The sequence below is a fragment of the Moschus berezovskii genome, chromosome 20 (assembly GCF_049115385.1).
Source record: "Moschus berezovskii isolate FMDL1 chromosome 20, NW_MosBer_1.0, whole genome shotgun sequence".
NCBI classification, from domain to species: Eukaryota; Metazoa; Chordata; class Mammalia; order Artiodactyla; family Moschidae; genus Moschus; species Moschus berezovskii.
The window spans coordinates 23200055-23217713 of record NC_142479.1 but is presented as its reverse complement, the minus strand read 5'-3'; the positions used below and the strand labels follow the sequence as shown (position 1 = coordinate 23217713).

The window sequence follows — 17659 nt, the reverse complement described above, 5'->3', positions numbered from 1 at the left end:
AGGGTGGAGTCATCTGCATATCTGAGGTTATGGATATTTCTCCCAGCAATCTTGATTCTAGCTTGTGCTTCCTCCAGTCTAGTGTTCCTCATGATGTACTCTGCATACAAGTTAAATAAGCAGGGTGACTGATATACAGCCTTGACGTACTCCTTTTCTTATTTGGAACCAGTCTGTTGTTCCATGTACAGTTCTGACTGTTGCTTCCTGACCTGCATACAGGTTTCTCAAGAAGCAGGTCAGGTGGTCTGGTATTCCCATCTCTTTCAGAATTTTCCACAGTTTGTTGTGACCCACACAGTCAAAGGCTTTGACATAGTCAATAAAGCAGATGTTTTTCTGGAACTCTCTTGATTTTTTGAAGATCCAGCGGATGTTGGCAATTTGAATTCTGGTTCCTCTGCCTTTTCTAAACCCAGCTTGAACATCTGGAAGTTCACAATTCACATATTGCTGAAGCCTGGTTTAGAGAGTTTTAAGTATTACTTTACTAGCGTGTGAGATGAATGCAATTGTCCAGTGGTTTGAGAATTCTTTGGCATTGCCTTTCTTTGGGATTGGAACGAAAACTGACGAGGGAAACATAAATTGAAACAATGAGATACTACTACCTATCTATTAGAATGGCTAACATTCAAAACACCAGTTGTTGGCAAGGATGTGGAACCACAGGAAATCTTACTAACTTTGGTGGGAATGTAAAATGGTACAATCACTTTGGAAGATAGTTTAGCAGTTTCTTGCAAGTTAAACACAGTCTTACCATACACGCCAGCAATTGTGTTCCTAAGTATTTATCCAAACGAGAAGAAAGTATGTCCATACAAAAACATGTACACAAATGTTTACAGCAGCTTTATTCATAATTTCCCAAACTTAGAAACCACCAATATGTCCTTAGTAAGTAAACAGATTAAAAAAGCATGGTGCATACATACAATGAATTTAGTTCAGAAATAGAAAGGAATGAGCTGTCAAGTCACAAAGAGACATTAAATGTATACTGTTAAGTGGAAGAAGCCAGTCTAAAAAAGACCACATGCCATGTGATTACAACTGACATTCTGGAAAGGCAACACTATGGAGACAGAAATAAAAATCCATAGTTCCTAGAGGCTCAGCAAAGGACATGACGTGTGCTGAAAGGATGAATAAGTGCAGCAGTAAGCAGTAAGCGGAAGATTGTTAAGGCAGTGAAAGTATTCTGTATGACACTGTAATGGTAGATACATGACTTCATGTTTTCATCAAAACTCATAGACTTGCACAACATAAAAAGTGTACCCTAACATAAACCATGGACTTTGGTCAAAAGCAATGTAACAATATTGGTTCAACTGTAATTAATGCACTAGTATTGCAAGATGTTAATAATAAGAGAATCTATAGCATCTGTGGCTGGGGGTGATGGTATATGAGAATTCTGTCCTTTTTGCTCAATTTAACATAAAACAACCACTTTAAAAAGTAAAATCAAGCTGCATTCCCCTCAACTGGACAGCAAGTCTGTCGCTGAAGTGTGATCTGGGAAGTCATCTCCATTTTTTCAATGCAGAGGCATTGTCTTCGAGGGACCCCTAGAGCTAGTAAGAAAGCTATAAATGCCTATTTGCATAAACTGTGTTGTGAAGGACATTCAAGTAACTTAGAAGTTCCCTCTGGATATGGGAATAGGAACATCAGAATAAAAAAGAAACTTTTTTTTACTGATTATTCATTCCTGCATGTTATTTTTTTATCATGCATTTTTTATCTCTTTAAAAAAAAAACGTAGTGTCAAAAGTAAAATGAAAAGTAAGTTTGCCACCTTCCACTCCTCACATCTGCTTTGATGTCCCAGGAGTAATCCACTATTAATAGTTTTGATGTATACCCCTTCAGATATTTACCCTTTCCTCTGTAGGTTTTTCTAGCCCAACAATGTATCTATTTCTACATATTAAATTATGGAATAAACTACTTAAAATTACCTAGACACACCAAAAATAAAAGTCAAATAATATAAATAAATAAGAACAAGGCGAGAAATGAAAAACATTCTCATCTGCAAAAAACAAAACAAAACAAAGAACCCAAAACAAACATTCTGAGAACAGTGTTCAGTCATGAAGCTTCTCTCCAGGAAGATGTACGAAAGTACACACTCATAAAATCTGGATGCGATTTCATAAGGTTCACAGGATCCTGTAGCCCACTCATGATCTCTCTACACCCAGGTTTATAACCTCTAAGTTAAGGAGAATGAAAGATGAATTTATCTTTTTATTTTCCAAATTTTAAAATTTATAATTGACAAAATATTTACAACCTAAAATTACTGACTTCTTTTAGCTTTAAGCAAAGTAATTAATTCCTATTAATCCATAGTTCCTTCAAACTAATAATGCTACTTTTTCATCTATAATTTATGCCATCACTTAGATTATCAAATTGATCCAATAAAATTTTAAAACAATTGCTACTTTTTTTTTACTCTGGATTAATTATTCACTATTAAGTCATTTCTAATTTGCTAAATAAATTTTACAGGTAGAAAAAAAATCTTACCTGCAAAATGGGAAAAGTAGCAGTGGTGATGCCCATTTTGTGTAAATTTAAGAGCATTTCACTTCCACTCCATACTTTACAGGATGATTCATAATCTCTTTCCACAAGATGTGCAGAGCTTGCTTCTAACCAACTGGAATAAAATAAAACAATTCCATCAACCAGTACCATCCTTACACGCACTACTATTTCAACAGAACAAACAGAAACATGATACACTGATCTGTATTCCTTGATGCTCTTAGCACATAAATGTAGATTAATTAAGACATATTTTAAATAGCATGTGTGCTTCATATTACAAAGTAATCATACAGCTAAAAAGCAAGCTTTTATTTAGAAAAGAGAAAGATGCATGTGATCCCCAATTTGTGTTTTGTGACTTTACACTGCTTAACTTGTGTGTCTCTCCAACTGACAAATTTGGTCTGCATGTAAAAAGAAACACAAGAAAGCTAATAAAGAAATTATAGCGTTAAATATTAACATTAAAATGGAATTACTAGAAAATAAACAATATATTCACTTACAAACACACAGAGAGACATTTGTACATTCAGTGAGTATTTAAATTTATTATGCCAGACACTAAACTGGGTAGTGGAAATAAAGCAGTAAACAAAATAGGTAAAATCCTTATTCTTACAGAAATGAGATTCTACTAAAGGGAGGTAGAAATAAACTTAGAAACAAATCCATGAACATGAAAACATTAGGTAGTGATAGTGATATTATGAAAATAAATTGGATTAATGTAATCTAATTGCTACTTTCATTTGGAGTGTCAAGGAAGCTCTCCTAGAGGTGACGTTTATTCTAACAACTGAATGCAGAAAACACTCAGTCATGTGAGAATCAGGGGGGAAAATAAAAATTAGTATTCCAAGTAATGTCTGGGGGTGATTAACAAATTTTTCTTATTTAAAAACCTCAAAGTCAGTGTAATTACAACACAACAGGCAGAAAGAATAACAGTATGAGCAATGTTTGTGTGATAAGCAGGAATCAGATCATATTGGGCTGGGATAAGAAGTCTGAATTCTATTCAGAGAGTAATGGGAAGATTTTAAATGGAGGATTTTAAGTAAGAGAGATAATCTACTTTAAGCATGTAAAAGATGATTCCAGTTTATAAGCAAAATGCATTATAGGAGAAATGCAAAAATCAAAGGAGAGACCTATTAGGAGGCTGCCCTTGTGGCTCAGCTGGTACAGAATCCACCTGCAATGCGGGAGACCTGGGTTTGATCCCTGGGTCAGGAAGATCCCCTGGAGAAGGGAAAGGCTACCCACTCCAGTATTCTGGCCTGGAGAATTCCATTGACTGTATAGTCCATGGGGTTGCAAAGAGTCGGACACAACTGAGCGACTTGCACTTCACTTCACTTCAAAAGTGTTCTAGGGGCTTCCCGGTGGTGCTAGTAGTCAAGAACCCACTGCAAATGCTGGAGACATAAGAGACACAGGTTTGATCCCTGGGTTGGGAAGACATCCTGGAAAAGGAAATGACTACCCACTCCAGTATCCTTGCCTGGAGAATTGCATGGACACAGGAGCCTGTCAAGTTATGGTCCGTAGAGTTGCAAAGAGACAGACACAACTGAAGTGACTCAGAACACACACGCACAGTGCTCTAGCTGAGAGATGATTCTGAGATGACAGATATGAGATTGAAGGATTTGGGATATACTATGTAGGTGACATTTTTAAAATTTACTGATGAATTGGATGAGGGGAGACAGTAATCAAGGACAATACTAGATTTTTGATTTGAGGAACTGGTTGGTGGTACCTGCTTAGATAAGGAAGACAGAGCAGGTGGGGGAAGTAGGGAAAGAAAGGAGTATTTTCGAAAGTTGAAATTTATATCCAAACAGAGATAGAAAGTATAGTTGAGTAGATAAAAACAGCATTCCAGGGAGAGACTGGGACAAACACAGACTCAGGCCTCGTCAGCACTGCTTTCAGTTCAGTTCAGTTCAGTCGCTTAGTCATGTCCGACTCTCTGCGACCCCATGAACCACAGCACGCCAGGCCTCCCTGTCCATCACCAACTTCCGGAGTTCACTCAAACTCATGTCTATCGAGTCAGTGATGCCATCCAGCCGTCTCATTCTCTGCCGTCCCCGTCTCCTACCCCCAATCCCTCCCAGCATCAGACTCTTTTCCAGTGAGTCAACTCGTCGCATGAGGTGGCCAAAGTATTGGAGTTTCAGCTTTAGCATAAGTCCTTCCAATGAACACCCAGGATTGATCTCTTTTAGAATGGACTGGTTGGATTTCCTTGCAGTCCAAGGGACTCTCAAGAGTCTTCTCCAACACCACAGTTCAAAAGCATCAATTCTTCGGCGCTCAGCTTTCTTCACAGTCCAACTCTCACATCCATACATGACCACTGCTTTAGAGTGATGTAATTTCAGGAAAATGAAGAACTAGAAAAGAAATGAGTATCCAAGACCAAGCCCTAACACATTTCAATATTTAAACATCAACAAATTAAGAACTATCAAAACGAACTGAGAAAGAATAGACCGTGAGGAGGAAGAAAACCAGGAGATGTCATAGAAGCTGTCTAAGGAAAACACATTCCTGTGTGTCTGCTTGTTCTCACTACTTTCGATACCTCTGGCCTCCACATGTATGTCAGTTTTTTCCCACACACAAGCAATTCTCTGAGATATCAGACGGGTGTCCTGTAATTCAATTCAATTTTGACACTAACTGAGTTTGCAGAGACCCCACTGATTAAGTACTTGGTCTCATTAGACTGTACCTCCTCCCTCCCCCAGCCTCAGATGCCAGTTGTAAAAGTCCAGGTTGTCATCTGTGCTTCTGACCAAATACCTGTAAGTCAGAGGTTCCCATGACCCCCTCCTCAGGTTGGGCATTTACTAGAACAGCTCACAGAAATCAGGGAAACACATTTACCAGTTTATTATATAATAAAGAATATAGATAAAAAGTCAGATGAAGCGATAAATAGGGTGAAGTCAGGAAGGTTGCAGGGCACAGAAACTTCTCCTTTTGTGAAATACACCACTCTCCAAGTATATAGATCTGTTCACCAATGTAGAATCTCTCTCTGAAGCCTGTATTTTTGGTATTTTTATGAAGACTTCATTACAAAGGCATGATGGAACATTAACTCAATATCCAGCCCCTCTCCTCTTTCCAGGGAGAGGTGAAGCTCAAAGTTCCAACCTTCTAAATATGACTTGGTTTTTCTAGTGACTGGATCTATTCAGGAGCCCTTCAACCATCACCTCATTAGAATAAAAGACAGTCCTGCTGCTGCTGCTGCTGCTAAGTTGCTTCAGTCGTGTCCGACTCTGTGCGACCCCATAGACGGCAGCCGACCAGGCTCCGCCGACCCTGGGATTCTCCAGGCAAGAACACTGGAGTGGCTTGCCATTGCCTTCTCCGAAAGACAGTCCTATCACCCAGGAAATCCCAGGGGATTTAGGAGTTCTGTCAGGATCTGGGGTCAAAAATGAGACAACAGAACAGAAGATGCTCTTAGTAATCTTATCAATTAGGAAACTACAAAGGTTTTAGGAACTGTGTGCCAGAAACAGGGGACAGAGACCTATAAATATTGTTCCACAGAAGACAAAAACACTTTTCATAAAGGTGGTATCCAATAGCAACCAACACTGCTGACAGGCTAAGTAAAATAACAGAAATAACCTTTGCATTGGGCCATCTGTGGCCCACTGGTGATCTTGATAAGAACAATCTCAGTAGAATTATGCATACAGAAACACTACAGGGATGGATGAGGAAAGAATGGGAAATGAGAAAGTAGAATCAGCAACTACGGACAACTCTTTCAACAACTGTGCTGTGAAATAGAAATAACAAACTTCTACACAGCAAAAACACCTCAAGGAAAGACTTAATCAATAGGAAAGTTTGGGCTAGGCTATCTTTACGTTTAACTGGCAAGGAACAATCCATTTCCCAAGTAGTCTGGTCCAAGTTTACTGATTATAAAATACTTGGCATAATAGGACATGTTTCTAATACAAAGGGAGCACAAATGACACTGGAAGACAAATGCTCTTACTTAATGAGGCTACAGCACACAGCTCGCAGGGGTTCATGATCCTTCTTCCTTATATTATAGTTAATCATACTATCTAGTTCATCCCGAGCAAACCGGAGTTGAACTTCCGTTACACTGTAACTTGCTGATTCCCGAGCACAGTCCTCAATGTTATGAGCTTCATCTAAAATGACAACCTGCTCTTTCAGATTGATGTCCATCTATAAGATAAAAGAGTTTTTTTGTAATACATTCAGTAAAATGGATTTAACAGCAATAGGCAAGTCACTTCATTCAAAAATTCACACCATAGGCCAATATCACAAGTCCAACTACAGAAGTAACTGATTCTCAGCCTTAAAACTTTTAAAGCACTTAGGCCAAGCAAATATTTATAGTTTTCCATTTTTCACCCTCAAAATACTTGTAAACCTATCAACCAAAATAATACGTGTTAAGTGACCCAGGATCAAGGTATAGGATCAAGGTATAGCTGGTTACACAAAGGATTGTTAAGGATCTTCAACATAACTTAAAAAGCAGAAGTTTTAAAAACCTGCTTTAAAAGAAATTTTTTAATTAAAAAAAATTTTTTTTAATAACAACACAAGATTCAAAAGACTCTCAAAATACTAATATATTATGTATCTGTTTCATTTCAGTCTTTTCTGCAATCCTTTAGAGAACTGCTGCTGCTGCTGCTGCTAAGTCACTTCAGTCGTATCCGACTCTGTGCGACCCCATAGACGGAAGCCCACCAGGCTCCCCCGTCCCTGGGATTCTCCAGGCAAGAACACTGGAGTGGGTTGCCATTTCCTTTTAGAGAACTACTCTTCCCTAACACCCATGTGATGTTGGTAGGACTGTTAATCTGTTAATCAAGGTACCATTCTCCTAATGTGGGTAGACTCAGAACCCAGGCCTGTCAATTAAATAAAGTATTCCATTCCTGTGTAGTCACACTAGTTCAAGAATGGGTATGAGATTCAATCTAGGCCATCCAGAGTAATTATAGGTGACTATCTTTTTTTCCAGGTTACCTAGCTGGAAAAAAGCTAGCTGACTATAGTTACCACTTTTTCCACTGGGAAGAACTTGCCTGATTATAAATCCACCACAATAGTCAAGTATTTTTTTCATAAGTTTTACCAAAGCTGGGTTTGTGTCAATGGCAACTGAAAGAGTTCTAATACAAAATGTCACAAAGCAATTGCCACTGAGTTATTCTGAGGAACAATAATATACAGAGGGCTGGAGATGGCTGAGGGGAAAAAAATGAAAGAGTAGGAAATATACTGGGGTTTAAAAGATGAGTAGAATTTGGATTTGGATAGACAGAGAGTAGGGCAATTCAATACAGAGGTGTAATCAAAAGCAGAGATACAGGAAAGAACAAGGTATCCTCAGGGGATCTTGAGGTAATTTTTCAAGTGCTCAGGTTGGAAGTCTGTAGCAGAAAAGGCTGAAAAGGCAGATTCAAGTCAGACCATTGATCATCTTGAGAGAAAACTTGAGAAATATGGACTTTATCCATATGAGATTTTTAAGCAGAGGAAAGATGTTATAAAAATAATATTAGAAAGACTGACTTGGCTTTGATATATACAGTTGGTCAAAGGAAAGAGACCTAGTTGAAAGGCAACCAAACAAAAGGATGTATAGCTGGAGGAGCTGAAGGCAAGGAGGCAGAACGGGCTAAGAAGTCCTTGTGACAGGCTGTGTACATGCTCAATTGTATGGGTATTAAATATAACGCCCATTCATTTTGAACTTCCAGAAACAGAAAGCTAATGAGAGTTGTACAGTCATTTCTAAAAAGAGGAGTAACAATATACCGTTATTCATTCATTGTCTTATGCTGTAACAACTGGATGTCTCTAAGAACCAGGCAAATAAACATAAATGCTGTATCCAAAGTTCACTTATTCAAAGCTCACAAAGAATAATTTGCATAGTATGCATATTCTCCCAATGTAAGTTCTTCAAAACAGATTCTTCAGATAAATATTTTATAATTATTCTGACTATTCATAAAGTGATTACTATAAATGAGTCTCGAATGGAGATAATTTTGCAGCTGAGGGGATATTTGGCAACCTCTGGAGACATTTTTGACTGTGACAACTGTGAGTATACCACTGGCATCTAATGTAAAAACCAGAGATGGTAATAAACATCCTATAATGCACAGGACAGCCCACCACAACGAAGTATGTAGCCCAAAACATCATTACTGTCAAGGTTGAAATATTCTTTTATAATTCCACTTCAGTACTAGGTCCTTAAAAGTACTTATTACTTTGATAATTAAAATGACAATGTCTAAAATTCATTTTTTAATATCCCCAAGAATACACTTTGAACATTCTAATCTGTTTATACATTTTTCATAAATTAAGTATAAAGCAAAAGGCAATAAAACATCTAAAAGTTTTTACATCCATCACTTATATCCCAATAAATAGGAAGAAAATTCTTTTAATTTTTACATATCTACTCACAGTTTCCCTTATTTGTGCATCTAGAAGATAGTTGTAGGGACAAAATATTATGTCAGCATTTTGCATTAGTTCTCGTGCTGTGTAATATGGACATGCCTTTAGTTTTTTCCCCAAGCTGACAAGTTCTTCTATATCCCAGGCCTTGTGCAGCCCTTGAAAAGTCTGTAATGTGTGTTGATCACTAATTTTATGAACACCATGATAAAAATAGCAGGATTTTCCCTGAAAACAAATATGTACAGTTGAAACTCTAGAACAGAAGAACTAAAACAAGTTTATCTCAGAATTTTTAAAACATCATTAAAGCCACAATATAAAGATTTAACAGAGGAGACAATACACCAGGTCTATAATATAACCATTTTAAAGAACCACATCAGTTAACTCAGATAGAGCTCCAGATCAGTACAGCTCTAGACACTCCAGATTAACTTGAGAAACATTTTTATTAAATTAATTTATCTTTAATTGAAGGATAATTGCTTTACAATATTGTGATGGTTTCTGCCATACATCAACATGTATCAGCCATAGGTGTACATGTCCCCTCCCTCCTGAACCTACCTCCCACCTCCCACACTTTCCCACCCCTCCAGGTTGTTACAGAGCCCCAGTTTGAGTTCCCTGAGTCACACAGCGAATTCCCATTGGCTCTCTATTTTACATATCGTAATGTATATGGAGAAACACATTTTTTAAAGTATATTTGTTGTGACTGTGTTCTGATTAAAGTTATATTAGGCAAAAATATTTCTGAACGGATACATAAGAGCAATAGTATCACTAGTTGCTTTCAAAGATAAGAGCCAAGTGACTTGGGATAGGACTGAGAGATTTTTCTCTATAGACATTTCTGTATCTTCAGTTTGAGCCATGAGACAGTACTACTTAATCAAATACAAATATTAGTAAAAACAAAGGAAGGAAAAAAGAATGGAAAGTGGGAAAGAGGGAAGAAGAAATGTCCCAGGGGACAAAAGTATTCATCATATAAAATTGGAAAATACAAGTGTACCAAAAATCTATAAATGACCTAAAATCCCATTATATAAAAAATGTACTATTAATATTTTGATATATCTCATTTCTGATTTCTTCTCTTCTCTATATATCAATATATCTCTGTAATGTGACCCAATATTAAAATGAGAACAAATCAAATTTTCCCCAGGTGCATGCACTGAGGATTACTAACAATTCAGTCACTAAGTATTTTTTACAAAACTGGTACTGCCTTTTTTCTCATAGCCTATTTTATTGAAAATCTTATCAAATATATCTTTTCATATCACTAAGTCTTTTTTCATTGTTGCTAACATATATTGGATTAGTGTGCTACATATGATGAACCAGTTTATCACTGAACATTTAGACTGGTTTCAATTTTTGCTTTATAAATAACGGTGCAATAAGCAATTTTATGCCCATTTCTAAATATTTTCTTATCATACATTTTTAGAAATGGCATTATGAGATCAGAGTATATTTTTAAGTTTCTTGAAAACCATATTGTCAAATTATCCTCCAGAAAATGTTTATGAACATTTTATATTACCCTTTTCCACACCTTTATCAACATTATCTTTTTTTATTTTCGCCTATTTTAAAGGCAAAAATAGACTCTTCTTCCAGGTACTATCTACTAATGTCCATTGCCATTCTATTATTGGAAGTAAAAAAATTTTATTAACATATACACACTAATCAAAAAATAAGATGTTTGATAAAACACAGTCCTGGCAAAGGCATCATATCCTATTAAAAGGTGTATAAAATTAGAAGTATAAACTTCTATTAGAAGTACACAGGAAATTTAACTACCAAATAAAATTTCACCATTAATGCAATTATATATATATAGTGCACTGTTTAATAGCTCCCACCAAATTGGAAATAAACTAAATATCTACCAACAGAGGATATGTTAAATAAATTCTGGCAAATTCATATAAATAGTATGTGCTATGCTTAGTTGCTCAGTTGTGTCCAACTTTGCAACCCTATAGACTGTAGGCCACCAGGCTCTTCTGTCCATGGAGATTTTCCAAGCAAAAATACTAGAGTGGGTTGCCATGCTCTCCTTCAGGGGATCTTCCCAACCCAGGGATTGAACCCAAGTATGGTCCTTAAAAAATGAGGTTGATTTGTCTTTGTGCTGATTTTTAAGCTTTAAAAATAATCTATACACATACATTATCCACAACACATAAATATTTTAGAAGAATATACATAAAACTTTACAGTAGGTCCCTTAAAGGGATGGAAAGAGCTGGAAAAAGAGATCTTCTCCTTTCATTTAATACCCTTCCATAATTTTGAGTCTCTAACCATCATTGTTAGTTTTCTTTTTCAATTGTCATTTGGTACTAGGTGGTGAAATAATGGGCCATTTTAATTTTCATTAATTTTATATATCAATAAAAAAATTAATGTGATTTTGAAATCTAATATTTATCTTTCCCAGTTTGTTATTCTTAACCACTGGGGAGATATATGTGCGTTTATGTGTATTTTTATCTATAAACTATCAAAAATGAAGATCTGTTTTTAAAATATTCATACATTATTACATATACAAAAATATCTAGACACTGAAAGAAATGGAGTAACTCATAAAAAGGTCATAACCTACAAAAGAATGTCTGCAAATTCAAGGACAAGGCATGATCAGCTGAGGACTGCTAATTCAGCCATACTATTTATTGTTCCTCCAAGGTATTAAAAATAAGAATTAGAAAGGGTTCACCTAACTGTGTTTACTTGTTTCAATTTTGTATTATTTTCATTTACTTTATCTAATCTCTATTATTCTTTTTAATCCTTCATGCCATGTCAACTTCCCTATACCATATGCCACCATTTGTTTTCGTTTCCAATGCAGTGAAAACTGATGGTTAAGAGAAAACTTGCTTTTTTTCTTGCTGATTATAGTTGTCTGTCACTGGGCAAACTTCAGGGCCCATCTTTCTCGTGTGAGTAAGCATCAAGAGTAGCTGAACTAGAAGCCTTTTAAGAGTTTTTTGACCACTGACTGCCATTTGTAAAGTTCTGTCTAGCTCTAAAATTCTATGATTTTGGGTCTAGAGACCCAAATATGGAAATATGTCAAGTATCTTTCATACTGACTTTGATACCAGACTGAGCTTAATAATGACATTCACCATTTCTTCATTCCAAGTACTTTTCATACTATTCTGAAAGTTTTTATTTGTACTGATAACAAAGTGATCATTAAGTTGCCTTCAAGTCTATGGTTATGGACTGTTAAATCTCATCTTAACAAAAAAAAAGATATTCTTTTGTACCTAAAATAATTTTTTAGAATGATTTCTAGGGCTAGTTAAGATGTTTTTTTCTTAACTGAAACAAAATTTTACTTTTAGCAGATATGTGCATTGCTTTTCCAGTATAGGAATATAAAAGAAACAGTGAACAAAAACACATGTGCCTTTGGATCAAGCCAAAAAATCAGAAAGTTTACACTTTAAGGGCACTTAGAATGACACTGCTCTGCAGGCTGATAGCAAAACCAGAAAAGCTCATCCATTTTAGCAGTGTAATATAACCCAGAGGGGAGTCTGTCAATTGAAGTGTTATCACACTCTAAACTCTTTTTCACTTAAACTGTCTGTTATCTGTTTATCATTTCTCTTTGTTAATTCAGCCATAGTAAACATAGACACCTTCAGTGACTTTGTAATTGGCCCTCATTACAATACCAAATCACCCTTATGGCTTGGGAACAAGAAAGAGAATGTTCACGTATGCCTTATGAGCTAGACATTCTGAGGCAGAATTAGGTCAAGACAAATGCAGGTATCTTCAATTATTTATATCATTAATATTCAAGAATAAAAGATTTGTTTACTTTAAAACAGAACCTGAAGGCCAGTGAAATGTTCTGAATATTCAAGTCTATTTGATTTTTATTTTTACAAGATTCAAATTTAGGAGAGTAAAGATCAATCAAAAGACATAACCAGCACTGAAAGATTACATAAAATATTTGCCTTCAACGCATAATCACATGATAAGTTTCTCAATAGCAAGTAGTAAAAGATAATGACAACGCCAGCAAATCTTCCTGCACAGACTAAAAACAAATTTCAAGCATTTGAGGAATTTAGTAGATCAGTAAGCCACACATGGAAAGAAGTCTACTTAAGTATAAAATTTATGGGTTTTTATCATGAAGAGCCTTTTCTCTATTTTATTATTTTTTTAACATCAGCTTTTTAATATTTTTATCTCTCTTTGAAGAGAACTTTTAAAATATACAGTGAAAAGATTGTACAATTCCTCAGTCAGAAAGAATATATAAGGAAACAAATATGATCATACAATTTTAACAATGGTTTTGATTCAATTATTCTGTATTCTCTTCTCAATTCTAAAAAAGTCACTTAAGTTTTTCCACTGAAGCCCCTTAGTACTTATATTTCATATTATCTATTGGGTTTGAGTATCTATTGAGGTTTCTTTTGAATAATCCCAATAAAGGCTGAATAAATTTCATGTAATAATAGGAAGCACTGAAAAAGAAAAACATATACAAAAAAATATACAAAATAATCTATTCACATTATACATTAGGAGATGATATACAGTTAAATGAAACTAGAGTCTAAGATGCTATAGCTCTTATACTTTTGTGTAGAACCAACTATGTTTGACAAAATACAGAAAGACAACTTTCAGAATACATTAAAGTATCATTGGTCATTTCATATACTATCAATTTATGGTTCAACTATAATTTCTGGGTATAATTCCAGACTTATGACTTCAATTTTAGAGTAAACTAGTTATCTAACTGGTACACTACACAGACAACTAAACTAATACAGGCAAAATATTATCAAAAAATCATGACTTTAGTGAGATCCCTTTATTTCCACCTAGTCAAAATTTATATTATTCTAAATTTCCCCAGAAAATTTCAAAGCCATAAATAACATATCTTTAGTTAACAATTTACTGTAATTTTTAAAAGAAGTTTATACTAATCAGAATTATGAGACAGTGTAGTGATTACATTTCTCAATTAAAAAACATTTTAAATTTGCCCAGAGAGGTCATATGCAAATTACCTTATTCTGAAATTTTTAAATACGTAAAATATATCAATTAAATCTAGTTAGGCTAAATCACTTAAATGTTTTTTTCTCCTCATTTGACCTCTATGTTTGACTATTTTTAAAAGAAGAAATTAAGACACAGAAATTAATTTTCAAGGAATTAAATAAATATTCCCACGTTTTAGCACAAAAACTCGTAATTTTAAACTTGAATAAAAGATTTCCTTATGGCAAAATTGTTTTTAAAGAAATATCAACACTAGCAATCAATCTGACTTAAGTTATCACTGTAAATGTACATATAAAATGAAACACATTAAAAATGGAGTAATTTTTATCTTTTCAGCATAATTTTTTGCCTAAAATAAATGAACTTTACTCACATTTTTTCCATCCAGCAATTCCATGCACTTTTCATTTCTGTTGAAGTTACCTATTACTTCTGGATGGACACAAGTATGATCCCTGCTGGAAAGAATAGTCATCGGGACCCCTGAGTACGCTGTTCTCTGGAGCTCTCTAGTAATCTGAGCAATCTGCTTGTGTGTGCGTGTCCCAAAATATATTTTGGGTATCTTGGACTTCCCCCCATGATCCTTCTTAGTGGTATTTGAAGAATCTTCACTGTTTCCTTGTTTAGTAGAACAACAGCACCTAGAACAGTGACCAGGGGGCTGTAACAAAGGAAAGAAAAGATAACTAATGTCTGGACTACCATAAAATTTTTGTCAAACTTTTCATGGACTCAAAACAATAAGTAGTGAATCACAATTGCCAAATAAAGTGAAATTCCATAATGTCACACCATCTAAAATTTGCCTTTAAAGTAAAAACTGCAAATTCAATTTCAAATTGGTTCTCTTTCACTCTTGAGTTATAAATGTTTCCATATTTGCATTGTTTTCTAACATACTACTCCAACTCTCAAATTCCAAATGTTTTAAGTACATTTTAATTCTCCTTTTTCATAAATTATAAAACTAAGATAAAATGAAAGACAATTTTCATTCTGCTTAGGCTTCAAGTGAATTGTGATAATACAGTTTAGATTTAAGAGTGCTATTTTTCTTCACAACACAATCCATTCAAATATCCTTTAATAAACCAGTATTTTAAAAAGCATTTTAAACATAACTTACAAAAGAAGAGAAACATCAAACTGAATTTAAATCATCACTCAAAAACAATAAGAGAAAACTATTCTCTAGCAAAGGTATGAAAATGAATGCAAATTATTAATATTTAATAATGAAGACAGATTGCTTGTGTGGAACAAGTATATCTGAAATTCAATTACCAGTCATCAGATATAAATCCATCAGTACAATTATCATTCAAGATAGCTTTTCCTAGACAATTTTACTCAATTCAGTTTCATAATTAAAAGTTATATAAATGGCTCCTTAAATATACCATATGGAACATCAGGAGTACATTATAATATTTACCTGGCTTTTCTCTATTTCCAAACTCAAAAAAAAAAACAAAAAACTTAATGCTATATATTAGCACACACTGGTTCTTAATAACTACTCTCTTCTCAAACTCAGTTACTATACAAATGAGACAGAATGCAGCCTCCTTTAAGAGAAAGATTAAGAAATGGTTAGTTTATAGGAATGGTCACTGATAGGGAAAAATACTAAATAGCACAGTAGCTTAAGAGAACTTGTACTAGAGAGTTTAAGTTTAGTAGAACAAACACTCCATTTAACTGAAGTTTTTTTTTTTTAAATTATAATCAGTAAGATTAGCCTTCATAAACAAATGCTAAGTCATAGCATGTTACACCACAATACTGGGGATCAAGCTGTCTTTTAGCCTCAACTCAGTGGAAAAGCAAGTTCGAATTACTCCCAGTCTCACTCAACCTTGTCCGCCATTAAATATTACAATACATGATAGAATGGATGTAAATGTGACCCTTCTGGAGCTGTCACTCACTAGGATAAAAGGTTCACTGATGTGCCAAATAAACAGTCAGTCAAAGCAGATAAAATTACAGCCATGCTGGAATTGTTACATTCCCCTCTCAGGTTGCCAGTAACAGCAGATTTCATTACAGAGTGCTGCCACATTAAATAGCCAGTTCCAAATATCCTGCCTTCTATATTGAATAATTACTTATTCACTGAAAGGATAAAAAGAAGAGTTATGAATGGGGCTCTTGTCAACAGTGAGGCAGGAAACAGCTGACATGTGGTTTATGTTACATATGTTGCCATATCTAACAATTTTCTGGTCACACAGAAAATGGAATGCAAATTATATCATAGTATTTCTGACTGAATTCCTTTTGGTCCATTTCAGTGATCAAATTAATTAACTTAGTAAAAGAATTAAGGTAACTCTTGGTAGCAGAATTAGTTTATTTTCATAGTTTCAATCTTTTTACTCAATTATATCTCTTCCCTATGATACAGTTAAATTCATTGTGAATATTAGAATGCTAGGCCCAATGCACTATGATATTCTCTATGGATATATACAAGCCTAAAAGTAATTCAATAAAGTAGTCTTTTTCTCATGGCTTGGAAAACCTACTTTTTGATATGACATTTTTCAATATGAATTCCACTTAAAGCTTTAGTATCTACTTTTATTTTCATTCTGCTATTTTCCTAAACAAAAAATTCAAACATTATAGAAAAATACAAAATAAGTCAACCACCACATATAACTAGCAGATCCTCCTACATATAAATATATCTTTCATATTTTTCCTGTAAAAAAGGATGCTATTATACAGTCTTATAACTTCTGCTTTGCATTCAAATGTTTTAATTTTAAAAGCAGTATTTGCACTAATAATTTTTTAAAGGGATCTGCTTATCTTAAAATGTTATACTATAAGTAACAAAAGCAAAAGATACAGGACTTGTTTTAGAAAAAGTTCACACTAGAGCAGCTTTATTTATTTACCTTAAATGTGTTTTTCATTCCATCATTGAAAAAAAATTTTAAAACACAACTAATTTTTATATTAAAAATGTTTTATGTTTGTTAAGTCTTCAAGTGTTCTGAATTATACAGTTTATGAAATCAAGGGTAACCCCTCAAGATGATGGTTTTCAGTGAGTGACTGGGCAAGTAGAAGACAGAAACTAAGAAAGTTGACTCTTATTTATTTGCAGTATTTAAGAGGAATTAATTACTTCTTCAGAAGTGATCTTCTATTGAAGTTCCTATTTAAAGAACTTGGTATAATCATAGCTGAAGATGGAAAACACTGAATGTAATAATAGAACAGAGGCTTAAAAAAAAACACAATTATTTAGGAACAAAAGAGAATTATTTGTACCAATATCCGCAACTTTCAATTTTGTATGAAAACAGAGAAAGAATCCTGAAAAAAGCAATGATAAGAACTCATAAAACCCTCTACTTCAAAATTAGGGTATTATTTTCTGGCCTCTCTCTGAAACTCTTTGACCTAGGGATCTTAAAACAACAGCTGAACAAAATTATGTATTTTTCACCAAGTAATT

At 34.4% G+C, this 17659-nt stretch overlaps 1 protein-coding gene across 1 annotated transcript in view; it reads right to left on the bottom strand.

Annotated features, from left to right (window-relative positions):
- BRIP1 (BRCA1 interacting DNA helicase 1) overlaps nucleotides 1-17659 on the bottom strand; it is a 211222-nt gene that overhangs the window by 140893 nt on the left and 52670 nt on the right. The window contains exons 7-10 of the mRNA XM_055400032.2: nucleotides 14555-14845; nucleotides 9094-9315; nucleotides 6614-6813; nucleotides 2548-2680 (exon numbers count right to left, since the gene is read on the bottom strand). Coding sequence (XP_055256007.1) covers nucleotides 2548-2680; nucleotides 6614-6813; nucleotides 9094-9315; nucleotides 14555-14845 — 846 coding nt within the window. The remainder of the gene's footprint in view (nucleotides 1-2547; nucleotides 2681-6613; nucleotides 6814-9093; nucleotides 9316-14554; nucleotides 14846-17659) is intronic.